Below are 27,186 nucleotides of genomic sequence, written 5' to 3' on the forward strand. Positions count from 1 at the left end.
GAGGTGGATGAAACAGAGCCTGTTATATAGAGTGAAGTAAGTCAGCAAGAGAAAAGCAAACGTCATGTATTAAAGCATATATATGGAATCTAAAAAAATAGCACTGATGAACCTATTTTCAGGGTAGGAGTAGACACACAGATATAGAAAACAGACTTGTGGACACAGTGGAGGAAGGAGAGAGTGAATGAATTGAAAGAGTAGCACTGAAACATACATACGACCATGTGTAAAATAGTTAGCTAGTGGGAAGTTGCTCTATGACACCGGGAGCTCAACCTGGTGCCCTATGACAAGCTAGAGGGGTGGGGTGGCGTGGGGGTGGGAGGGAGGTTCCTGGATATGTGTATACCTATGGCTGATTCGCACTGTTGTGTGGCAGAAACCAACACAACATTGTAAAGTAATTATTCTCCAATTAAAAATTTAAAAATAATAAGAGTAAGAATAGAAGTGGCATAGAAGCACCAGGTGAGTGGAATTTTGAATATGGTGGTATGGGTGTGTGTTAGTCATTCAGTCGTGTCTGACTCTTTGCGGTTCCATGTACTGTATCCCACTAGGCTCCTCTGTCCATAGAATTTTCCAGGCAAGGATATTGGAGTGGGTTGCCATTCCTTTCTCCTGGGGATCTTCCAAACCCAGGGATCAAACCTGGGTCTCCTGCATTGCAGGTAGATTCTTCAAATTTATATCCTCAGCCCAGACTGCTCCTGAAATCCAGATGCATGTATTAAAAATCTAATAATCTAATTATTAATCACTAATTAATACATGAATCTGGATTTCAGGAGCAGTCTGGGCTGAGGATATAAATTTGAAGGATTATCATCATAGAGGTGGCATTTAAAACCATGAGGCTGGGTAAGATCACCAGAGCAATGAGTAGATAAACCCTAAAGTAAGGCCTGGGGAGCTGCAGTCTCAAGAGGTTGGGACTTTATGATAGTCAGTTTCATGTAACTTGACTGGACCAAGGGGTGGCCAGATTAAACCTTTCTGCGTATGTTTGTGAGTGGGTGTTTCTGAATGAGATTAGCATTTGAATTGGTGGATTCACTAAAGTAGATCACCTTTCCCAGGGAGGGTGAGCATCATACAATCCATGTAGGGCCTGAAAAGAACAAAAAGGCAGAGGAAGGAGGAATTCACCCCTTTTGCTTCCTGCTGGCCTCCCATTGGTCTTCTGCCCTTGCTCTGGGACTTACCCCATTGGTTCCCCTAATTTCCAGGTTTTTGAACTTGGATGGAATTATACTACCAGTTTTCTCGGGTTTTCAGCTTGCAGGTGGCAGACTGTGGGACTTCTCCCCAGTTACATGAGTCAATTCCTCATAATAAATCTCTTTTTTACATTTGTACTTATACCTATATATCTCCTATTAGTTATATTTCTTTGGTGAACCCTGACTAATACAGACTAGAAGGAGGAACCAGCAAAACAAACAAAACCCCAGAAGGAACAGTCCACAGTGGAGGAGTAGTCTAATGCCCTTTCCTTCTCCTTTCTGTTTCTCCTTTCTTCACTCTCTTCCATCCCAAAGTGGAAGCAGTAGCTGGTGGAAGGAAATAGACATGGACAGGGCTGTGCTAGCAGGGTTTGCCTCCCCTGTGTGTGTGCTGTGATCACTCACCGCCCAAAGGGGTCTCCTCACCCTCCACTTTTTATTAAACACCTGGCAGCTAAAGGTGCTTAGAGGTGAATGAGTTCATGCACTGACTTCTGGATTTTCTAGTCTTTAAGAGTTTGCTACCAGTGGAGTAGAGTGGTAATACCCAGTTGATATGGGTTGAATTGTCATTCCCACCCATTCATATGTTAAAGTCTTAGCCCCCAGTACCTCATATTTTGATGTCTTTGGAAACAGACCTGTAAAGAGAGAATTAAATTTAGGTAAAGAGGTCATTGAATTCCTTAGGTCTGCTCACCTGAGGTCTTCACTTTTGGAAGTTATACCCATGACAGCAAATAAAAACCAAATTACAGCTAGGGTGAAAGAGGGTAAGTTGGAGAAAAGATGGAAACATTGTTTGAGAAGGACCAAAAGCAAAAGGAGAATGGGGGTGGGAAGGAATGAACTCCTCAGTTTGCCTGGTGTCATCATGGGCAAGACCTCAAAACCAGGCACAAACCTTTCAGTTACACACACACACACACACATACTACATAACTTTAGCATCCTGCAATCACCATTCCCAACCCAAAGGAATTTTCTGATGGTTAGAATCTGTACTCTTCTCTTCCACAAATTATCACACAAAGTTCAAAGAGAACATTGTGTAAGATTATTTTATTTCATGGGGCAAAGATTCTGTCATACACAACTGGATCCACCTGAAGCATTAGAAGCCAACTATGGTAAATACATCTTATGCATGTTCATGCTGCCACAAGAACTATCCCCTTTCCTTTAGAAGTGCTGTTTGTTATTATAGTTCATGGTAACCAGGCAACATGCAAGGGCAGGCCTTGGCCCTGGGTTCCCTGTGGGGCAACCTGTTTTTCCCAACCTCCTCTCCAAACATACATTCTTTAGCCAGTGAGGCCCATTTATCAGAAGTCTTATGGTTTCATGAAGAAACCCTACACATTATAGCTTTTGCCTCAAATCACCAGAAAAGTCACACTATTTTGATTAAGTATCCGTTTAAGAGCAGACAGAGGCAAAGAATATCTATGATAACATGGAATCGTCTCAATCCCCAGAAGGCTCTTCCCGCCCAGTCAGACCTGGTGACCATGCACGTTCTTCTGGGTTAATGCAAGCTTGGAGGGCAGAGGAAAGCTGTGCGGGCCTTGGCTGACTGGCTCTCCCTTCAAGAGCCCTGAACATCATCTCCTGCCTTTTCTGACAGCTTGGCAGCTTTTCACACCCGGGAGAGCTTGATGTCATAGGTGACCATGTTGAAGTTGTCCCAGGCAAAGAGCTTCCTCTCCAGGGGGTTGTAGTCGATCATGCTGCTATACTTGTAGCGGTTCTTGAACGGGACGGTCAGGGCCTTGCTGCTCCCCGTGCCCGTGTCGTAGGCGAAGTTGACAGTGGCGTCGGGCGAGGAGTAACTGCTGACCGTGTACAAGGTGCCACAGATGACGAAGGCGTTGGCGACAGACTGCTTGCGGATGTTGGTCTCCCAGGTCTGTTCGAGCTCCAGCGTCTCCGGGTTCAGCTTGGAGAGGACGATGGCGCCTTTGGCCGCCTCGGTGCTGTAGATGACCCAGAGGCCTGTCTCGTCCACGGCCAGGTCGATGTCGGTGTAGCCGCCCCAGGAATAGGGGAACTGCCCGTGGTAGCCGGCCCCGGGGATCTCCTTCTCCGCCCTCAGCGTCTCGGCGCGCAGGTCGTAGCGGAGCAGCGTCCTGGACTCGGCCGCCTGGAAGTAGAGGCTGCCCCGGTAGACCACGGCGCCGGTGCTCTCCACCGGCCGGGGCAGCACGTGCACCTTGGACGGGTAGCCCTGCGCGAACTGCCTGCGGAGGTCGTACTCAAACACCTGGCGGATGTCCGTGCCCACCGTGTCGATTCTCCAGGTGGTCTCCGCGGTGTAGGGGTCGGCGGCCTGCGGGTCTCTCATCCACACGCCGTACTTGCCGGTGATGGTTTCAGCCCTTCTCAGAGTGACGGGTTCTCCTACCCAAACCAGCTCTCCGCATCCTGGTGAATGAAAACAAAGCAACAGCTGTGTATTCACCATCCTTCCAGGATGTCGAGCATGGCAGAGCCCGCACAAGTGAGAACCCCAGAGGCAGGCAGTCCAGGTTTAAACCTAAGCTTTTTTCTGTGTGTGTGGGGTGGGTGGGTGGGTGTGTCAGTGGCTCGGTCATGTCCAACTCTCTGACCCCATTGACTGCAGCCTGCCAGGCTCTTCTGTCCAAGGGATTCTCCAGGCAAGAATACTGGATTGGGTTGCCATTCTCTTCTCCAGGGGATCTTCCTGACCCAGGGATCAAACCCACATCTCCTAGCATTGCAGGCAGATTTTTTTTACTGTCTGAGCCACCAGTGAAGCCCCCTCGATTTTGAGATATTATAAAAATTCAGTTGTTGGGGAGGAAACTGAGGCACACTGCCCCCCACCCCAGGCCTCTATTTGCCAGGCCAGAGAAGCACAAATGGGTGGTTTCAGATTATGAAATATCATTTTCCACAATACTCCAAACTGTCCTCAAAAATTTTCCTCAGACTTTATCCTGGCTAGTGAATGACATTAAAAGCTAACACTCGTAAAGTGTTAGTCAAAGTGTTAGTCGCTCAGTCTAGTCTGACTCTCTCTGACCCCATGGACTGTAGCCCTTCAGGTTCCTCTGTCCATGGAATTCTTCAGGCAAGAATATTGGAGTGGGTTCCATTCTCTCCTCCAGGGGAGCTTCCTGACCCAGGGATTGAACCCAGGTCTCCTGCACTGCAGGCATTCTTTAGCATCTGAGCCACTAGGGAAGCCTCAACACTAGTAAATAAAATGCCAAAAAAAACACACAAAAAAACCCTGGGCTTTGCCATCTGCCACTTGTATGACTTTCAATAAGTTACTTAACTCTCTAAGATTCAGTATTCTCATTTGTAAAGGGAGATAAGAGTAACGTTTTGGGTAGTAGGGTTGTAAATTTTACAAGTAATTATACATGTTAAGTGCTTGGTATAAAGTAAATGACCAGGAAATATTATTTGATCACCATGTAAAGTGAATCCAACAACAGCTGACCTTTGAACAACACAGGCTTGAATTATATGAGTCCACTTATATGTGGATTGTTTTCAATAAATACTTCAACTTGGTATTGGTTGTAAAGATAAAGGCTGCACAGAGTGCTTCACACTATATTTGTATATTTTTCTAAACCTGGGCAAGTTCTCATGGCGTTCATTATATTACTCTTTATGATTTTCATGTCTGGTTTATTTTATTATTTTAAACAATGAGATAAAATCAAATCATTATAATAATCTCAATAAAACAAAGTTTTTCAAGCCCTGCCCCAATGGACCACATACTTCAGCCATCATTTTAATACAATAAAATCTGAATATGATTTTTAAAATGAGATGTTTGAGAACTATTTGAATCACAACACATCTCTGTATTATAATGGGTATCTCAGTTTTCTTAGAGAAAGTGGAAGCTCTTTGTTGCCCATATCTCAAGGAACCTTATTTTGAATATTTTAAAACTCCCCATCCTCCTGCATGCCTTTCTGTGCTAGCAATAACTGTCAATATCACCGATAGTCCCTGTTTCTGAAAGACAGAGTCTTCATCATCTTAAAGTCAGGCTTTCAGGGAACACCTTGGAGAGGGCCAATGCTCCTTTCCCTCAGTACCCAAAATTAAAGAAGGATACCTTCAGTTAACAATATGCTGGGATGGTACATGGTGTCTGTCTGGCCCCAAGATAAAGATATAAAGGATCTACTTGAAAAATGTCATTTTTCAGACACAATCCATTCTACATGACAACCAAGTGGGAAAAACGGATACATCTCTCATCTTCCCCTGGGGCAGTGCAGTCTCCATGAAAAGTGTAAGTGACAAAATACAGAGCTATGCTAGGAAAGACCGACTCCCTGCCAGTATACCCTGGAAAGGGAGCAGAAAAGGGGTTCTGTTCTTTTTCCCCTTTCCTACCTCTGCCCCCAGGGAGGTTACTTGTCCACCCACCTCCCGCATAGTGAACTGACCAACTCTGAGCACAGAACTAGACCATGTGGGTACAGAAGAGGAGAAACTTAACTCCATACCAGTGCCTTCCTCTTCATTCCTGGGATGACCGGACAGGCTCTCCTTCAAGATTTGGGAAGCAGGAACCTCTGTTAACTCTGACTTCAGTTCCTGGAAGTCCACATTCTCCAGATTCCATTTAGCAACTGTATTTAAAAAAAGAGACAACACTGTACTGTGAGGAAGAAGGTCTAAAGCTAGACTATATTGAGGATGGGATTTAAATAGGGTTTCAAAGATATGACCATGTTTGAGATTTGTTTCAAGATAATAAGTGGGGTTGGGGAGGGGGAAGGACAGTGAAACAAGACTGGGCTGGGCTGACAGCTGTCAGAGCTGGGTGATGGGCATGTTAGGGTTTGTGTTATTCTCTCTACTTTTGTGAATGTTTGAAAAATTCCATAATAAAAAACCTGTGCATGTGTACTCAATCGCTAAGTCATGTCCAACTTCTTGTGACCCCACGGACTGTAGCCCGCCAGGCTCTTCTGTCCATGGGATTTCCCAGACAGTAATACTGCAGTGGGTTGCCATTTCCTTCTCCAGGGGCTCTTCCTGGCTCAGGATTGAACCCCCATTCCCTGCGTCTCCTGGGAAGCCCATAATAAAAAGCTCACAAATAATAAATTGGATAGCAACATGCCTAGCACAGAGTATAGTATTCAAAGTAAAGTAAGCTTGTACACAGTTAAGATGGTTCCCATTAGAAGGTTTGATTTATGAGTAGGTGAGGTCTGATGCTAGGATATTGGGAAGATCCTTAGCATCTTCTGGGATGTCTGAAATTCAACAATGAACAAATTCCCTGCATGACTTGCTTTTTTTCCCCCTTATCACAATACAGATGTGTCTGTAAGAAGTAACATATTCTGTCAGATCCCTTTCCAAAGCTAGCTTTGGACAAGGAAGGATTCCTATAGGAATTTGGTAGGGGTTTGAACCATGGAGAAGGGGACAGGTGTGGATGACATTGGTTAGATATTCAGTCACTGCTATTACTACTTTGATCAGCATTATGGCATATAGCAGCCCTTGAATATAACAGGAGCAGCTGTTTTAAAATGTAGGATGGATTATGGTTCACATATGGTGAGGTCAACAGGCTTCCCGGGTGGCTCAGTGGTAAAGAATCCACCTGCAATACAGGAGATGAGAGTTTGATCCTTGGGTTGGGAAGATTCCCTGGAGGAGGAAATGGCAACCCACTCCAGTATTCTTGCCTGGGAAATCCCATGGACAGAGGAGCCTGGTGGATTACAGTCCATGGGGTCACAAACAGTCCATGGGGTCAATTACAGTCAGTGACTCAGACTAACAACGACAATGGTGAGGCCAACAGATCAGGAGACGTTGCCATTGAAAAGACAGTTGTTAGACTCACTGATCTCTAGAGGAAGGGCACACAACTCCACAGGGGGCCACCCAGGGAAGCACCAGCATTGGTCAGGAGGGAGGGGGAACATGGGCGAGCACTTTACTGTGATTTCCAAGGGAAGGAATGAGTGAGGCAGGATAAGCAGGTTTAGGATTAGTTACTTTGGATAATTTCTGCAAGGTTTTGAAGCTGTCCCTAGGAGTTGTCCCCAGTTGTCTGGTACCTGGCCCCCATTGATGGTGGAGGAATAGTGGCCCTAAGTGTGAGTTTGAAGGAAGAGAGGTTGTGGGCTCTGGATTGGTTGGTTTGCATCTGAGAGATGTGCTTACAGTTGAGTCATATATTATCTTTAGAAATACTGCCCTTTGAGAGGCAGTCCCTTCTGTAGCAGCAAGGCCAAAATGTCAAAGTATTGGAATAAAAAAGATATGCTTAAATCATCGGCCTTTCCTCTTGCAGACCACGTCAGGCAGTCGGACCTGGCTCCCAGCCCAGAGTTCCCCGGTGTGCAGGCCGGCGGGGGAGGGTGGCCAGTGCAACGCCTGAGGCTACAGGCCAGAGAGTCAGGAAGACATTCTCTGTCTTCCATCACTTGTTAGCTTAACCCTTCTAAATTGACCTCTCAGGTAAGGGAACTCAACCCTCCTGGATGTGCCCACATTTCAGTAATCTTAAGCCACACATTCTTTCACATTTTCTCATGTCTGGAATCAAGGCGCCCTCTCATGGTTATTGGTATTTAGCTTCAATGAAGCACTTTCCTGGTGTCTCAGATGGTAAAGAATCTGCCTGCAATGCAGGAGTTCAATACCTGGATTGGAAAGATCCCCTGGAAAAGGAAATGGAAACCTACTCCAGGGTTCTTGCCTGAGAATTCCATGGACAGAGGAGCCCCGTGGGCTACAGTCTATGGAGTTTAGCTTCGGTGAACTACAGTACTGGAAATGTTTCTCCCTGGAAGGAGGCAGGAAAAGCACCCAGCTAAGAAGCCCTGAGGCTTGGGCTGGGCCAGGGCTCCGGGGGTGGTATTTTTGTGTGGCCCGGCAGCACAGCCAGCCCTGACTCATCCTGATCCCCAACGCAGCCTCCACCCTGCCTTGAGTGCATCTGTTCAGCTGACCTCCTGGAAAGTGTGACTGCCGGGGGGTGGGGGGTGGGGGAGTCGGGGGGCGCCATCCTCACACCTGGGAATGTTCCTAGGCTGGGTTGCCTGAGCAGTTAAAAGCTCTAAATCAAAATGTGTAACCAACTGAGGTCATCCTGGTTATACACCCAAACTCCAGGGGTAACTGGGAGCACCCCTAGGGGTGTGGAAGGTCTTCCTTGTCTGCAGCCTGGGCAAGCTGTTGACCCATCCCGTCAGCCAGCCCCTCTGGAGCACCTCTGATGTGCAAGGCTGCTGCTGCTGCCAAGTGGCTTCAGTCGTGTCCGACTCTGTGCGACCCCATAGACGGCAGCCCACCAGGCTCCGCCATCCCTGGGATACTCCAGGCAAGAACACTGGAGTGGATTGCCATTTCCTTCTCCAGACATGCAAGGCTAGATATGGAGAAAAAGGGTGAATAAGATACAGTTGGTTTCCTGGTTCCCTTCAGAATTCCCAGAGAAATTCACAGTCTTGGCAAATCTTCTTGGCCAAGAAGTAACATGGGTTCGTTTTGGGAATCTGAAACATTCGATCCAAATGGTTCCTGGGGAGTCTTGGGACATTAATTCTGTTCCCTGAATCGCCTCCCTGTCTGCAGAGCTGTGGAGGTGAGGTTTCAGGTGAGTGAGAAATATTATTGCAGTGGCATCTGTGCAAAGCTAGAGCGTTCCCTCGCCCCTCTCTAGCTCCCGGCTCGCCAGCTCCGTGACCCACAGTTGCCATCCATCGAGGGTCACTGTGAACCCGCCCTCCCCTGCACCCAGCTCCTTCCTCTGTGCATCTGATACAAATTATTTCACTCTCTGAATGTAACTAGGATGGTCATATAATTCAGTGAGAAATTTTACTGAAAAAAAAAAAAAGATGTATAGTGAGAAAAGTAGAGGCATATACCTGCCAGTCAGTGAGAAGAAAGTTAAGAAAAATGGGGGCTTTCCTGGTGGTTCAGTGGTTAAGACTCTGTGCTTTCAATGCAAGGGGGACTCAGGTTCAGTCTCTGGTTGAGGAACTTAGATCCCACAAGCTGTGTAGTTCAGCCAAAAAAGAGAGAGAGAAATAAAAAAGAAAAACCCCATCTTTAGCCACAGGGAATAAAGAAATGTGAAGGGGGAGGAACCCAAAGTTACAGGCATTTTCCCAGGTAACTTCCTTGAAGACAGCTAAAGTACTAGCACTGAAATACTGAAAAACAGTTTATTTGTGAAAAGAGATGATTAAGAAGTATTTATAGCTCTTTCCACATTTCAAAGCAGTTTTATATAAATTATTTATGTGATCTGTTGCCTTCACAAGTTTTAGAGAAATAGAATAAGGCTTTAGAACTGCAGTCTGCACCTAATGTAACTATGGCCACTTACTCAGTGTCTCCTATGAGCCAGGTACCATCCTAGGCTCTTGTATTCCACATAGCAGTCCTCAAAGGGAATGTTATGATCCTCACTTCGCAGCAGAGGAAACAGGCTCAGAGAGGTTAAGTTACTTGCCCAAGGTCACCCAGTTGGTAAGTGGTGGGACTGGGACTTGAACCCACATCTGTCATGGTCATGGCAGCTGTGAACCTTTCCACCCTATGGTGGGGTTGTGTGTCAGTTACAAATGTGTTGCCTGTCAGCACTGAACGCATAGATGATGCACCCTTTCATAGATGCTCTCTAAAACACAAGGCATTTCTTCTAAAGTGAGCACGATGCTGAGCTTTCTCAGTAGAGGGTGCTGGAGGGACACTGCAGAGGAGGTGAGTGGGTCTCCTGCCGGGGCTGGGCTGGTGGGCACCAGGGTGAGGACAGCTGGTGGAGCCTGCCCAGGCACGAGCCCAGGGCTTGGTTCCTCTGTGACCTTGCCACCTAAGATTGACTATAACATTTCCACAGCCCTTGCTACATGGCACCCCAAGTCCCTGCACAGGGACCCCCCTACTCTGGACCTCTGCAAGCCCCTGCAGCCTGGCTCAGCCTCAAGAGGTGGCCTTTCCAGCTCCAGCTCAGGCTAACCAGCCAACCTCTCTGCTGTCTCATGGGTTGAAACCCGCCAGGGTTTCCATGAAGCCAGGACCATTCCAAGACTGTGCTCCCTCTGGTTCCCCTCACGCAGACCTAGGGTGCCACGCGGAGTTTACTTTGTCTCATAGTTGCTTATCTTTCATCAGTTATTCTTATGTGAAGCATCCCTGACTTAGTCTGCTGTGTGGTTTCTGACTCCAGGTTGAACCCAGACTGCTACCAGAAGCTCTACAAGAGCCTGGGAGGTGCTGCTTAGCTCTTTGGATAGGGGCAGTGACCCACTCCTGGAGCTGACTCAGATTCCAGTGGGTGACTCACACATACACAGCTCCCAGGTGGTGCACCCAAAGAGCTATCTTGCCATCAACTCTTCTCCCCCTACATGTGCCTGACTGGTTCCCAGTTCCTTCCCTGGTCTCACCAAGGCTCTCAGGGCTCTGACCAGGGGCCTTTCTGCCTGCCTCCCCCCAATCCAACCCCTTTAATCACTTTTTGCAGGAACCACGCCTCATGGCTTTCTTTGGAGTAAACAAGAATCACAATAAAACATAATGTCAGGGAATAGCTTCCAGAATGACTGCAAGGCCAGTTCTCACTTGGCAGGTGGGATGGCTGGCTTGCAAGCCTGCTGGCTGCTGCGTGGCTGTGTCAGCCAGAAGCATCTGGCAACAGTCAGATTCCCAGAGCAGAGCCGGGCATGAGAACTGAAGCCTGTGGGAGAGGATACAGAGTCCAAAAGGCAGAGAAGCTGTTGTGTGAAGGGGCCTGGCAGGGCCAGAAGTCATACTTTCCTAATTCTGTCCAGCCATGTACCAACTGTGTGACTTTGGACAAGTTCCTCAAACTCTCTGAGCCTCAGAAGTCTTAGCTCAAACTGAAAATGAAATGGTCCTCAATAAAAAACATAACAAAAAGCTAAAGTTTCTCTGGAATGTTTCAGAATCACTCAAATTTCATTCTGAATGTGTGTAGGGGGAAACAAAAAGAGGTTATGAAAAGATTAAGAACTATATTGTATCGGACAGCTAAAAAATTTTACGGGGTTGTTTCTATGAAAATCCAGTCTTTCTGTGGTTGAAAAGTTCATATCGGTTACAAAATTTTGGAAATATTTTCTCCATGCTCTGTCCTGACTCCCTCACCGCTGCTTTATAGACACATGCTAGAGAGCTTAACCTGAATTGATTAACTTGCTTATATACCATGCACACACACACACACATACACACAGGCAATATATATATATATATATATATATATATATATATATATGGTACATAAGGTTGCATAACATGTATATGCAAATGACATTATAATAATTATTGTAGCTATTTTCTATCTGCCTAAAAAGTTAGGTCATGAAGAAGATGAGGAAAAGAAGGGTGCTGACAAAGCCACAGGTTGTCATGAATACTCTAGGAAACTGAAGATTTGCTAGCAGACTACTATCCTGAGTGCTGCTCCAACACCTATTGTCTCTGGAATCAAAGCATGTTACAGAAACGATACATACGTTTTGACGTTTTGATCTATAAATGACATTTTTAACTCAAGCAAAAGAAGCCCTTCGTAGTTAGAGTCCATCCCCTGGCTGGTCACTGTGTGCCAGACACCTCGGTGCGTGCTTTCCATTTTACCTCCAGTTGACGGTCATCCTCTGCATCCTGCAATGCAGGAGACCTGGGTTCAATCCCTGGGTCGGGAAGATCCCCTGGAGGAGGGCATGGCAACCCACTCCAGTATTCTTGCCTGGAGAATTCCATGGACAGAGGAGCCTGGAGGGCTCTGCAAGAACTAGCCTGGTGCCTCCATCTGTGGGTCAGGGAAATGCAATACATCCCATAGAATGATCCTTGGCCAACAGAGCATGGGATCCAGGGAGGAGTGCTCCCTTCCTCTGCTGCATTCCGCTCCTCAATTCCTGTGGGGTCGAACCTTTGCTGCCCACCATGGGGACCCGCTGGAGAACACCCCTCATCGCCACCCCTTGTTGGTTCTCTTTTCTTCCCTGTCACATTCCCCCCACCCCCGATGCTCCTCCCTGGGATGTGGCCATACAAACGCTGCCACAAGCCCACATGCTGGACTCTGTTTGAGACGACCAGTCCAAAGCAGAGGAGAAATAAAGGGGGAAGTAGGGCTTCTCTTGTGACTCTACAAGCAACTCTAATTTTTCTCTAGTAATCTGTGTTTTCTACTTAGGGGTTATTTAAAAGATTTCTAGACATTTTTTTAGCTTTTGGGCTGGGTTGTGAGGCATGTGGGATCTAATTCCCTAACTAGGGATTGAATCCATGCCCCCTGCAGTAGGAAGCAGGGAGTCTCAACTACTGGACCACTTCGGAGGTCCCTCCAGACATCTCACTACAAAACTATTACTACAACATTTTATATGTGTATTTTATTTCAACTCACACACACACACACACACACACACACACACACACACACACAAAAGCAAGTGTCTTCCGTAATTCTATGGAGACTTTTTTCCCTATGTAACAATTACCCAATAAAGTGGTGGTGAGTTTGAATTATAGGTGGAGTAAGAAAAAGTCCACCTACTTAGGCCTTTCCCCTGCTCACTCAGTAAGCTCTCACCCCCTCCACCCTCCATTCCCCAGGTATTGCCTCCCCTGCATATGGTACACCCACACCTGAGGCCCAGGACTCAAAGCAGCCCTTTACTCTCAAATCTAGGACCATGAAACACATCTCCTGTTCCAAGTGTTCCTTTCCCTGTCACTTCAGTGTAACCCTTGTCTTTCATCTTTGCTGCTGCTACTGCTAAGTCACTTCAGTCGTGTCCAACTCTGTGCGACCCCATAGACAGCAGCCCACCAGGCTCCCCCGTCCCTGGGATTCTCCAGGCAAGAACACTGGAGTGGGTTGCCATTTCCTTCTCCAATGCATGAAAGTAAAAAATGAAAGTGAAGTCGCTCAGTCGTGTCCGACTCTTAGCGACCCCAGGGACTGCAGCCTACCAGGGGATTTTTCCAGGCAAGAGTAGTGGAGTGGGGTGCCATTGCCTTCTCTCTTTCATCTTTAGGTTCTACAAACTAGAGGTCCTGTCAGGGTCCTAGGAGCCACTGAACCTCGAGGTAGGGCTGAATTCTAGTCCCAGCTCTGCCACCAGTTGGCTGGCAACTGGGGACCACTGAATGACCTCTGTGGGCCTCAGTTTCCACGTCTGCTCAAATGAGCCAGAGATGCCAGATGCTCTCGAGGCCCCCTTTCCAGCTCTACATTCTTGTATTAATGTAATTTCCTGCTCACGAAAATCCCACTGCTAGAAAAGAGCTTCCAAGTCTGGACTTCACTCTAATAGGCTGTTGTCTTTATTTCAAAAGTACAGCGACTGGAAAGGACAAAAAGAAATATAAAATTAGAGAAAACATAGAATAAATTTCCAAAGATTTGTTAAATGACCACAAGACAATAAAAAAAAGTTGCCTCTATTTTCATAAACACACACTGCTTTTGTTCATTCAGTAAACAGTCTGAAATACATAGTGCCTCATTAACACTTGTATTTATAATGATTCTTTCATTAGTGCTCAAAGTCTCAAGTTCAACAAATCTTAGCTCTATCACTGATCAGCTCTTCAACATGGGGTCCCTTGGCATCTTACTTTCCTTCACTGTAAAATTTAGGGGACTTCCTTGGTGGTCCAGTGGCTAAGACTCCCAGTGCAGGGTGTCTGGGTTCGATCCCTGGTCAGGGAACTAGATCCCACATGCCACAACCAAAGATCCCGTGCACTGCAAACAGGACCCAAAGTAGCTAAATAAATATACATTTTTAAAAGGAAAATTTATAACTGAATCTCTTCCAACTCTAGCAATATAAAATTTTTTAAAGTCCTTTATACCTTAGAGTCATTCCACTTGAACCCCACAAAAATCATTATTTATCATAGGACTTTTCATTGCCACGTTATAGGTGAGAAACCACGATGCAGAGACTAGATGACTTGCTCGAGATCATACCCAGGCATCAACCCTTGGGTTTTCTGATCTCACACCTGCCTCTCTTTAGAAAACAGTTTCCCGTCATCTTATTTTGAAGATTTTCAAACCTTTAGAAAAGTTGAAAGAATAGTATTAATACAATAAACCCCTATGTACTGTTCACTTAGATTTACCAATTGTTCAGAATTTGTCAATTTGTATTCTTTTTCTTTCTCTCTCTATATATTCATAATCTTTGTCAGACCATTTTAAAGTAAACTGTAGACATTCTGACACCTCACGCCTAAGTCCTTGAGTATGTATCTCCTTAGAACAGGGCTATTCTTCATAACCACACTACCATCTCTCATCCAAGAAACTGAACCTGAACTGAACTGAATCTGATAAGTAGTCTATATTCAAATTTCTTCAAGGATCCCAAACCTGATCTCTGCAGCCTTGTGTCCCTGGATGCAGGAGCCCCTCCAGGGTCACGCACTGCACTTGGTCACCACATCTCTAACGTCCCCTTTAATCGAAAACAAAGTTCCCCACCTCCCTTTTTTTCTTTCTTGATGTCAACATCTTTGAAGACACTAGGGTAGTTGTCCCATAATTGGATTTGCTTGTTTATTTCCTCATGACTGGAAAATTTATTAAACAGCAAATATTTGGGAGCACAATTTCACAAAAAGTAACAAAGATACTGTCTTCCCAGCTACTGGGAAGAGTGCCCCCGCCCCTAGCCCAGACACTCAGGGGCTCACCTTTTGGCAGGGGCAGGATGAACAGAACAGCATCTGAGGTAGCAAAAGCCACCTCAAAGTGACTTAAAGGCAGAGGTTCTCAGACTGAATCAAGAGCAGGAAAACTTCCAGCATCAGTCCTGTTAAAATGGCAATACTACCCAAAGCAATCTACAGAAATCTGTAATAGTCAGATTGACTTAAATAGTCAATCCCTATCAGATTACCCAAAGAGCAGGAAAACTTCCAAAACAACATAGTGAAGGAACACACAAAAGGATTGCTGCCTCTTTATTTTGCTAAGGAAGGACATAAAAAAACCCTATCACCTATAATCATTTCATAAATAGAGGTCATTTTAACAACAGAAGGCAAGAATCAATAACCTCTGAACCTCATCTGGTCCTTCTACTTCTTATTTTGGTGTGAATAGTGAAAACTGTCACGGGTGAGCACAAGAACCCAGAACCACTAACCTCAACAGAATTTTCAGGAACTAATGTACTAGGAATATGTGAAAGTAGTTGCTTTGCCCTCCTTTATTTGTCTGCCTCATGCTACATGTGTGGTCTCTGGGAGAAAGGATAGGGTAGGAAGGATAGGCCTGGGCCACCTGTAACAGGTCACCATGAATCCTGTCACCTTCACCCCACGTCTTTACCTTCCCTGGAGCCTGATGGCACGTCCTGAGAGCTGCTGTGGGCCTGGGGACACTGGCCCCTCCTCAGGCTTGCAACCTCCTGGCTGCTGCTTTCCAGCCTCCTGGCCAGATCCTCGTTCTCCGCCTGCAGCCGCCTCTTCTCCTCCTCCAGAGCCGACTTGTCACGGATGAGGTTGCTGAAGGCTGACTCCAGCTCCCGGGTTTGGGTTTCCAGCTGTTCTCGCTCTCTCCTCAGGGCTTCCAGCTCCCTCTGCAGCCCCTGCTGGGTCTCCAAGGGCCCAGCGGGCTGGCCGGATGTCAGGCGGTGGAGGACGGCCTCTAGGGAGCTGAGGCGGGCCTTGGTGGCCTCCAGGGTGGCGCGCTGATCGCTGCTGTCTCTCTGCAGCTCCTGGATGGCTGACATGGCCTGGTCCTGCACAGGGCAGCTGGACTCAGTGGGGCTGGCCACCCGGAAGGTGTACTGGCATCGGCCACTCTGGTCGTTGGCCTTCTGGAACTGGGCTGTCCTGGCCCCCACACCCCCCACCAGGCAGGCCAGCAGTAGCAGCTGGACTGCTAGCATCTTGGGACTGTGGTGGCAGCGATGTGTTCGGAGGCCCTCAGTGCAGAGCCTGGGTGAGGCTCTTCAGACACTCTCCCCTCGCCGAGAGGTGTCTGGATGGGCCTTGCTGGTTCCTGCCCCAGCTCCACAGAGACTCATATATGCCGGGAGCCAGCCCTGCGTGAAAGGGGGAGAATGAGGTGGCCACGTGAGGCCGGGTGGGGCCAGGCATAGGCGGGGTGGGGGGGGTGTGTTTTCACACTGCCAGCAAGATTCTTAAAAAATGACCTTCTAGAAGTCTGTTTTGAATTTCTTTTAAAAAAGAATGCCCCACTTCCCGCAGCCCACACCCCCCAACACAGTCCCTGTATCCCCGGGCCTGTTTTCTCACACACCCTCACACGAGCCCACTTCATCCAGCACCACTACTTGTGTGTCTGTTTCAACAAGGATTTATTTCTAGTTCATATTTCCATGTACTCTGCAAACTTTCTCGAGAACCCGCTCTGTGTCAGGCCCTGTCCTAGAAAATGAGGATACATCCATAGCTAAGACAAGCCCCTCTGTCCCTGTAGCAGTGACAGAGATGAAAGCGGCTGGGCAGGGTACAAGGGCAAAATGCCACCAGGTCTCGGGGAATAGCCATCCTCTAAAAGCAGTTGGAAGCAGAATTCTTCCCCTGTCCCTCACTATAAAACAAGAGTGGGCGTGTCTCCAGAAGGACTTTCTGACTTCAGTCTTGCATCTCAGGCACCAAAGTCAATGATCACCTCTAGACTAGTTCTCTCAATATGAGTGTGCACTCGTGCGTGTGCAAATGCCATCAGTCTCGCTGATGACATCTGTGGACCCGTTCCCAGGAAGATGTTTTTAAATATATATAGGATGGTAAAGAAAACATGATACTTAAATACTACTACTGAAAGATTTAAAAGATTGAAATATTCATGTCCTTTTCATTAATGTATTTAAAACAAGATCGGGGGAGTGTGTCTAATTTCAAAGTAGTTTTGAGTGCAAATGCTATTGTATGCTATCTGCAACAACTGTAATTTGAAATATAAAATATCTATGATCTCTATTGGTGGTGACAAAGTCACAGATACTGCTGATACAATTTTGGATTTATGGAAGGAAATGTTAAAGTCCAATTTTAGTTTAAAAGTGGTAAAAAAAATAAAGATGTAATTTTTTTCCATTTAAGTTCACAGGCTTTCTGAACCCTAGGTTAATAATCCTTGCTTTACATTAATAAACCTAAAGAGAAAAATCCCCCCCAATAAAACAAACGAAATCCATCAAGTACACAAATCAGAACATGTGTAACAGCCTCATCAGTAACTCTTAAAATAATGTTTGCATTGAAGCAATTGATGTTGTCTGATACCAATAACATCTTCAGTATTAGTGAAATAAATATTTCAGATGTGTCCTGGGGCAGACTCACCTCAAGACTGAGAAAATATATTTTGCTCTAAAGAGTGTATTCTTATTTGATTGGTTCTTAAGTTAGCCTTGAACTTGAGATACTTACAAGTAGGCGTCTGTTTACTGCTAACTAAAGGTTACTATTCTCGTTTCCTGAATCAGATAATAACGTTACCAAAATGATTATTTTTTAAATACCTTATAGTCAGCAAGAACTGATTCAAATCTGTTTGGCTTTACTCTTACGTATGTTTTCTTTCTGTTGGAAGAGGACTAAGATCATTCTTGGGCTGCCAGCTTCATGCAGGAAAAAGAGTTCTGGATAAAGAGAAATGTAAGTACTTTTACTGCCTTCAATTTGCTCAGTATCACTGCTTGCAAACGAAGAACACAGGACTGATGTTCAGTCACTAAGTCATATCCAACTCTTTGCGACCCCATGGACCGCAGCACACCAGGCTTCCCTGTCCTTCAAACGTAGGACTAGAAATCAGGTTTTCTGACTTCCCTTATATTGATTTCCTTTTTGCAATACAGCTCTGCCTTGGATAATCCAGAAACACACAATCTATATTTCTCAGGGCTTTACCAGTCGGTTCCCACTGCCCTTTAGTGAATTTTTGTATTTTTTTTACCCACACTTCATCTCTTTTTCACTTTATCTCCCCTAAGCTGCAAGCCAGTCACTGTTGCGCTATGTGGGTGCCAGTCAGGGGTGAAGAGTTTAACAATCCCTGGCATTTTCACTTGGACCAACCCAGTTTTTGAATGCCAGGTGAAAGCAATCATTCTCAATGTTCTTCATGGTTCCTGGCAAAAGTCATTGTGCTTAGGGAAAGGAATGTGACTGTTGGGTTGTTGACCTTTTTTCTGTCACTGTGGTTCACTGTCCTGTCTTCCCCTGGAGCCTGATGTGATAAGGACTGACCAGGCCCCCACATCCTGCCTCCCCTGACCTGCTACCACCACCTCCACTGGAGCTCTGCTCGCGGCTTCCTCCCAGCATCTCCCTCTCAAAGCCTTCAGGGAACACTAGAGTCACAAGGGTACTTCCAGATGAGAAATTAAGGCCCAGAGAAGGAGAGGAATTTGCCCAGGGTCACACAGTCAATGAGTGCCAGAACCAGAAAGAAAACTGGGTCTCCAGATTCCAAGGTTTTCCATCTCCTCACATAAGCCAAGTCCACCCAAGAGCCCACTAATTGCCCAGAATACATGAAAGACTCCAGACACTTCTTCCAGGAATCAATGCTCTAGGAAAATGAGCTACCTTGCTACGTGTGCTAAGTCACTTCAGTCGTGTCTGACACTGCAACGTCATGGGCTGTAGCCTGCTAGGCTCCTCTATTCATGGGATTTTCCAGAATACTGGGGTGGGTTGCCATTTCCTCCTCCAGGAGATCTTCTCAACCCAGGAATTGAACCCGTGTCTCCTATTTCTCCTGCATTGCAGGCGGATTCTTTACCGACTGAGCCATAGAAGGAATTAGCTTCCTATAATCCCATTAAACAAAGGCCTTCAAGTGAAGGGAACTCATGCATACCCTTGAGTTTTCACAGTTGATTTTAGAAAACTACATCCTTTCATGAAATATTTTCCTAAAAGCAGAGAAAAGGACTCACTGGAAGACACAGGAAACTTTCCAGTCCCCTGAACAGCAGCAAACATCTGGTCGGCTGCCTCCTCTGTCCTTTTCACCATTCTGCCTTTCACTACCCTCTGCGGCCAGCGACCGGACTCCCCGAGTCCCCACCTCCGGGAACTCTGGACGTGCAGACCCCTTTCTCTCTGAGGAAACCCAGTCCACTCCAGATTTACCGTTAAACTGTGTGCTCCAGCTCCTAGAGCCTGGAGTCAGGGTGTCTCCAGCTCAGATGCTTGTAGTCAGGAGGGCGTGTGTCCGGCAGCCAACCACAGAGCTAAGCTGGTGGCGGGAGCAGGCAAGGAAGGTGCTGGCCTGGGGCCGCTGGTGCAAGATGAGGCCAGCAGGGGGCGCTAGGGAGCAGCATTCTTAAGGTGTATCCATTAACGCAATTTGATTCAAGGTTGTGTTTATTTCTGTCCTTGTAGCCTGGAATCTGGACTTCCCTGATGGTTCAGATGGTAAAGAATCTGCCTGCAATGCGGGAGACCTGGGTTCTGTCCCTGGGTTGGGAAGATCCCCCTGGAGGAGGGCATGGCAACCCACTCCAGTATTCTTGCCTGGACACAGGAGCCTGGTGGGCTACAGTCTGTGGGGTCGCAAAGAGTGCACACGACTGAGTGACTAAGCACAGTCTGGGTTTAAGCTGACTGCCTGCTGGTTTTCTTCTGCAGTTCTTCCAGGAGAAACTGGAACCTTCATGAGGGTAGGGCTGGGACTGCTTGGCTTACCATTTTGTCCCCAGGGTCTGGCAAATTGCTGTTGTTCAATTGCTAAGTCTGGTCAGACTCATTGTGACTCCATGGACTGAAGCACGCCAGGCTTGCCTATCCTTCACTATCTCACAGAGTGTGCTCAGATTCATGTCCATTGAGTTCGTGATGCTATCTAACTATCTCGTCCTCTGTTGTCCCCCTCTCCTCTTGCCCTCTATCTTTCCCAGCATCAGGGTCTTTTCCAATGAGTCAACACTTCGAATCAGGTGAAGCATTGGAACTTCAGCTTCAGCATCTGTCCTTTCAGTGAATATTCAGGACTGATTCTCTTTAGGATTAACTGGTTTGATCTTGCAGGCCAAGGGACTCTCAAGAATCTTCTCTAGCACCACAGTGTGAAAGCATCAATTCTTTGGAGCTCAGCTTTCTTTACAGTCCATCTTTTACATCTGTTCATAACTACTGGAAAAACCATAGCTTTGACTAGATGAACCTCTGTTGGCAAAATGACATCTCTGATTTTAATATATTTTCTAAGTTTGTCATAGCTTTTCTTCCAAGGAGCAAGAATATTTTAATTTCATGGCTGCAGTTATCATCCGCAGTGATTTTGGAGCCCAAGAAAATAAAATCTGTCACTGCTTCCACTTTTTCCCCATCTGTTCACCATGAAGTGATGGGACCAGATGCCAAGATCTTTGTTTTCTGAATGTTGCATTTTAAGCCACCTTTTTCACTCACCTCTTTCACACTCATCAAGAGGCTCTTTAGTCCTCTTCACTTTCTGCCATAAGGGTGGCATCAAGTGCTCAATAAAATTTCAATGAATTCGTGGATGGGCACATCATTCAAACAGAAATAGAAAACAAGAAAGCCCTCAGAGCAAACCCTCAGGTGATGCCATCGTCTGGGCTGCTCAGGACCCTCTGGGCGCCACCCTGGAGTCTGCGTGCAAGGCTCTCCCAGCTGGAGAGGAAGTGTTTGCTGGGGGCACACTCCTCTCCCCTAAACGGACACACACAGCCTTGATTGGGATTATTTTTTTGTATGCCTTTATTTCACTACAGTTAAGGAGGCTTACTACAAAACACAGTGAACTAAAATTGTAACTTACTAGCATGAGAAGGAGGCCCAGGGAAGTGACTGATGAGAAGCAGTCTTGACTGGCCAGCTCAAGGCACCTTTCTCCACCCAACACTTTTCATCTGTTTCCCCAGGGGTTCATCATTCAAATGACACATTATTAAGCACCTACTATGTATTAAAGGCTGTGTCGCACACAGAACTGTGTGAGAAACAGCCCCCACCCTCCAGGATCTCTTAGGCTGTGACACTGTAAGGCTAGTGGAGTGACCTAGGTGCTGGAGAAGCCTAGGGCCGCCCATGTCCCTCGTGAATGGAAGGGCTTCACAGGGGAGATGCATTTGTAATGGGACTTAATGAGATGGCATGTAAACAATGGCTCAGGCACTCCGGTTGTGGCTTGGCTACAGGTCAGCCTTGAGTTCTTCACGTGTACGTTGTGTCTAATGACGAGGGAGGCAGAATCACTTTCAGATTAAGCATGTCTATTTTCTTTGGCGCTGCCTCCCACCATCCTTTGGCCCAAAGTACAAAAGAAGGGGAGGTCTTAAGCCAGTGAACCTTGCACATTCTCCTTCATCCAGAGCTTGTCCAGGGGGGTCTAGTGCTGTCCAGGTGAGCTGGTCCTGGGCACTGGGGATGCTCATCCTATTGGGAAAGAGAGAGACTTCCAAAGGCAGCCACAAAGTATAGCCCAGGAGCTTGCCCCTCCCTGCAGAGGAAGGCTGTTATGAGGGCTGAATGTGTGTGGGGACAGTCCTATTGGCAGTTCTGAGAGCTCCAGATGTCATGCTAGCATCTAATAGTGTCAAATCACAGTTAAATGATTGCAGTAACACTGTTGGCAATTTTCAGCCTATAGATTCTAAACCACTAGTGCCATGAACATCCCATTAAGCCTTATTATATGGCCTGTTATGCTGATTTTCTTCCAGCAATTAATGGGTAGGATTTCTACAGGGTATTGGGTATTGAAGTGGGGGTGGAATATGGATATATGAAAGCAAACACAGAAAGAAAAAAAATGAGACCCTTTCAAAAGACCAAACAATAGCCCAGTTTAAAAAAAGTATCAGGCTTGTGTTACAAAGACCATGAGAGATCAGGGTGGGAGGACTAGGCTTGGGAGGACAGTGATTTCTAACCAATCAGAAGCTGGGATATGCCATTCGTGTATGCCTGACTTTACAAAACTGTTAGCCTTGTCCAAATTGATTGTGTATCACATGTTTGTAATAAAACTACTAAAATTATTAAAATTACTAAAACTAGCTCTCTTTCAAGATTTTCTTGAGATTCCTTAAGAAAACTGGACTTTTAAAAGGATTTAGGGTCCCTGCAAGCAGACCCTCGCTGATTTGAATACATCCAGCGTTGTCAGTACTTTTGAACAATCTATGTTTTACTCTCTTCTCTTTCATCTTTCCTTTAAAACCCAGTCAATTGTTTGTGTCTCCTGATACAAGGAGATATTATGAACAAATTTAACCACCTTCTGTTATTAAAATCTCCCCATCCCTATTTGTCTTCTGCATTTGGAGAATGTTGGTGTTACTGTTATATTTATGTCCTTCACTTGCCTTACATTCCTGAGCATGCCTCTGCACTGGAACACTGTCTGTTTTTGTTTTATTTTTTAAATAAGGATCCACTGCATGAGACAAGTGCTCAGGGCTGGTGCACTGGGAAGACCCAGAGGGATGGAATGGAGAGGGAGGCGGGAGGGGGGATCGGGATGGGGAACACATGTAAATCTGTGGCTGATTCATATCAATGTATGGCAAAAACCACTACAATATTGTAAAGTAATTGGGCTCCAACTAATAAAAATAAATGAAAAAAAAAATAGGCTTTGAAAAAAATAATAAAATTAAATTTTAAAAATAAACTGAAAAAGATAAATAAATAAGGATCCACTTTGGGATCTGATCAGATCATGTTTTTTATGTTTTTCTCATTTTCCTTTAAGTTTCCATGGAAGTCCCTTCCTAAGGAACAGGTACTTAATTATCAGTTTGGAAATGTCTTTTTCTGAGCTGTTTTCCTTGTTCACCAACCTTCGGTTCTCATCATTTTTTCCTGAAATTAAAAACAAGGGAAAAGTTTATTTTCCATTATTATTTGCTCTCCTGGAATTTTCACATGGAAAAGTGCCTTAAAGCAGTCGTGTTTGGTTTCTTAGCTCCCCCCTGATGGGCTTACCTTATGGGCCCTCAGCTTCCTGAAGGTCAGCTTCTATCAGCAGAAGCATCAGACACTAAAAAACAAGAGCAGACACAGCCTGAGCACTTCCCTCAAGCAGACTCTCCTTGTTCAATTCTTTATCGTTCAGCCAAAGACATGTATCTGAATAAGGGCCAAAGAGTTCATGGGACACTTTCACATCCTCATCTTATCTAACTTGTTACAATAACCCTGACATAAGTTGGGCAAAAGCCATTATTCCTCTTTTACAAATGGAGAAACTGTGGATCAGAGTTAAACTGTGCATTAACTGATTCATTCAAGATCGTAGAGTTAGCAGATGAGACTAGGACCTGGATACCAGCCTTCCTACTCCATCTAATTTTTTAAATTTAATGGTGTTGCAGGGAAGCCCTCAAGAATGAACTTAGCAAATGTGCTTCAGATATTTCCCCTCTGCCCTTTCTATCGACTGGCAACTTGAAGACTAGATGTGCCCAAACATATATGGGATGGCTGCTCTGGGCTCACTCCGTAGAGTGGGCTTATGTGTCTTCCACCACGTGGGCCGAAGCAGAACCATGAGCAGCTGTTCTGTGGCCTGTGATGTTCCTGGGGAGTCCTGGACTAACCCTGAGGGCAATCCAAGTTTCCTCCTGAGCCTGTGTGAAAGCTGCAGATGTAAGTCATCCTTTGGTTGAGCACAGAAATTCTCCTACTTCAGTTTCAAGGTGCAGATTCCCATTCAAGTTTCCCCAGGGTTGGGGCTGGGGGGCTGAAAGAAGGAAAAGGATGTGTGCACAACCAAATTCTGTAAAGCAATTATCCTTCAACTAAAAAATAAATGTTAAAAGGAAGAATCCAAGAAAAAGAAAGGATGTGTCCAACAGGAGTAGTGGGTAGAGAAGCGAAATAGAGTGTGTTCTCCTAAACTGAAACTGACCCTGATCTTTTTTTTTTTTTGACCCTGATCTTTTGAAACATGATCAGGTGCACTGTTCTCCCTGCTTCTCAGGACCTGCATGATATCATTCATGGCAGCTCTGCTTCTCTTTCTGTCAGCTCTGTTCTCTGCTTCACCAGCATCTTCCTGCTGACTTCAGCTTTCATCCGGGCCCCCATGGTCAGCCCAGGCCTGAGCCCACCTCCTAGCATAGTGCCTTTCAGCTCTGCTTTCTGACTCAGCCTCTGTTTCCTAGACCACATTCTTGAGAGATTTGACTGGTTGATCTGTTTCTCTCAAACCAACCATACTAGTCAGAGGTTGTCCAGTAGCCTATTGAAGTTCTGCCCTTAAGACAGAAACTCAAATTTAATCCATTTAATTATGTTTTGTAGAGGGGAATGAGGGGACTATTTAGAATAGAAAAGCCTACTGGCAAAAAAGATTTCCTTAGAAGGAGACGTGAGTTATCAAGAGATAGCTAGCAGTTCTTGTTCGGTAATGCCTTTCTCACTGTGTTTAGGCGATATTTATTACCATGGAAGTAATCTTGGAGAGACAGGGACTATGTCCCCACTTAGCATGGAGGTTTTGACCCCCAAGGAGCCTCCCTGCACATGTGCAGACAGGGAAGTTTTTCTTGACCTCAGGAGTGGTTATCTTATCTCTACTTCAGCAGAGCTTGGCTTCTGCCTCTAGCTTTGTCCTTAGAGCGTCTGGATGAGAACAGAGCTTCGATTTTACTCAGCTTGACAAACACCAGCTGGGACCCATCTCCCTCCTACTTCAGAAGGAAAAATGGTGGGACATTCATCTAATAAATATTCTAGGGCCTTCTGTGTGCCCAGCACTGTATTAGACATGGTACAGATATTTCAAATTTAGGGGTTAAGGAGAAGACAGAGACAATTTCCGGATGACTTTGACTTTCCTTCTCACTCACAAAGAGGGAAAAAAATCGGGTACCCAATAGCCAATAGAAAGAACATCGGTAAAATAGACTTTTATGAGTTTTGGGGAACTCTACTTATTATTTACATTTTTCTGTAGGAAAATGCTGAATTCTGGCTCACATCAAAGACAAAAACATGCTTCTTTTTTGTTTTACTTTTATTTATTTTTTTATTTTATTGAAGTATAGTTAATTTACAATGTTGTCTTAGTTTTAGGTGTATAACACAGTGATTCAGTTATATATGCTAAAAGTTTTATAAACTACTAATGGTGCATAATCCACTTGTGATCTTTGGGGTAGAGTCAAGGTGGTTCTTGGATCTATTATTAATGAAATAAATGGTCAGTACTCAGTGGAGAGGGGATGAGAGTCTCAGAGAGCCCCATGCTGCAAGAGCAACCCATCAGACTGAGCTTGGTGTGTAAAAACACATGAACCAAATCTGTGGGCTTTTGAGAACATTTACAAAAGATAAAACATTGCCTTTTCTCTCTAAACAGTACCTTTGTACATATTTTTACATGTACCAGTTCATTTTTGTCTTGAACCTTATCATCCTGGTAAGTGCCATTAACCCCATCTTACAAAGGAGGAAACTAGTCAATCCATGAATGGGTTACAAAGTCTAGCACCACCCCGCCCACCCCACTAGGGCATCTTCCATGCTCTCCTATGTTACTGCTCACCCCCTGTTCCACTTCATCAAAATCATATAAAAATTAAACAATTTTAGCCCTGATCTATAGTAAGTCTATACTGATTTTTCCTGACAGGTAATGAATAAATATAAACTTTGTTTTCACAGAAAAGCAGAATATTTTCAATAGACAATGATAAAATGTTATTAAAATATTCCTATTGTATTACTTTTAGTCTAAGAGTGGAAGATTAATCATCAGCCTGAACTGGTTTTAAGTGATTACTAAGTAACTTAAAATTTTATTTAACTTCTTCTAATCTTTTTATTATTCCTTATATTTCTGCTCTTCAGGAGTCAGTGCATACATGCTCAGTTGTGTCTGACTCTTTGTGACCTCATGGATTGTACTCCCCCAGGCTCTTCTATTAATGGAATTTCCCATGCAGTAATACTGGAGTGGGTTGCCATTTCCTTTTCCAAGGAATCTTCTTGACCCAGAGGTCAAATCTGTATCTCCTGCATCTCTGGCAATGGCAGGGAGATTCTTTACCACTGCACCACCAGGGAAGCCTTAGGAGTCAGTATATTATAGCAGAAGGAGGATGAGACCTAGATATCTCCACACTGTCTGTTCACTCCTGTGTCCCTGGGACACTGGTGAATTGACTGTGCCTCAGTTTCTCCAGACTTAAAATGCTTCAGAAAGTCTTTTTGAAGATCATATGTCAAATTAGACTGAAAGCCTTTAGAGCATATTATTAGGATCTTTAACACTGGTTATTATTCATTTGTACCTCTAGTGGAGCAAGGAGACCCCATAAGGATGGAAGTTTCTCTTAAATTCTTTTCATGAGACATTGCTGTATGATACAGGAGAAAAGAATCATTTCCTAGTAAAATGGCCCTGATCACACACTAGGTACAATCATCTTTCAACCACCTTATTAGATGCTTAGTAATTTCCCCACATGACTTTTGAATAAATTCAGTTTCTGAGTCTCAAATGAAAACACATTTGGAGCAAAAGGGAGCTGGTATGTGCACCCAACTCTTCCTCAGGGTCTGGGTTCCCTGAGTGACTGGTTTATTCCTCATTTGAGTGAAGTTAAGTAAATCTACCAGTCAATAATTCGTCAGTGTACTAAATGTACTAAAGAGGGGGATTTCATTACTGGAACATTTTCAGCCGTTTGTTTCCTTCTGAATTCTTTTAGTCCACAGAGAACAGAAAATCTCTTTCCTGCCCATCAGTTAAATCCATGGAACAGATTTCAGTAATGATTCAAAGGGTTTTTAATTAAGAAATTATTGCAATCTATTTTGTTTTTAAAGAGGGAACTATGATCTCCCACCAGCAAAACTGAGAGATGGGAGAATGCCATCATTCAGGCAGGCACCACATTCAGTTACAGTAGGCAGTCTGGGTTTAAGTGAGAACAGTTTGTCCTTTAAAAGCTCA

At 45.2% G+C, this 27,186-nt stretch overlaps 1 protein-coding gene across 1 annotated transcript; it reads right to left on the bottom strand.

The window, feature by feature from the left end:
- Positions 1–2,258: 2,258 nt before the first annotated feature.
- On the bottom strand, positions 2,259–16,299 carry MYOC (myocilin). The gene is made up of 3 exons (XM_065935702.1): positions 15,595–16,299; positions 5,735–5,860; positions 2,259–3,653 (listed from the first exon to the last, which is right to left on the bottom strand). The coding sequence occupies exons 1-3, from the start codon at positions 16,154–16,156 to the stop codon at positions 2,869–2,871; spliced, it is 1,473 nt and encodes a 490-aa protein (XP_065791774.1). The 5' UTR covers positions 16,157–16,299; the 3' UTR covers positions 2,259–2,868.
- Between the last annotated feature and the right edge of the window lie 10,887 nt (positions 16,300–27,186).

Source organism: Muntiacus reevesi, chromosome 5, assembly GCF_963930625.1.
Source record: "Muntiacus reevesi chromosome 5, mMunRee1.1, whole genome shotgun sequence".
Lineage (NCBI taxonomy): Eukaryota > Metazoa > Chordata > Mammalia > Artiodactyla > Cervidae > Muntiacus > Muntiacus reevesi.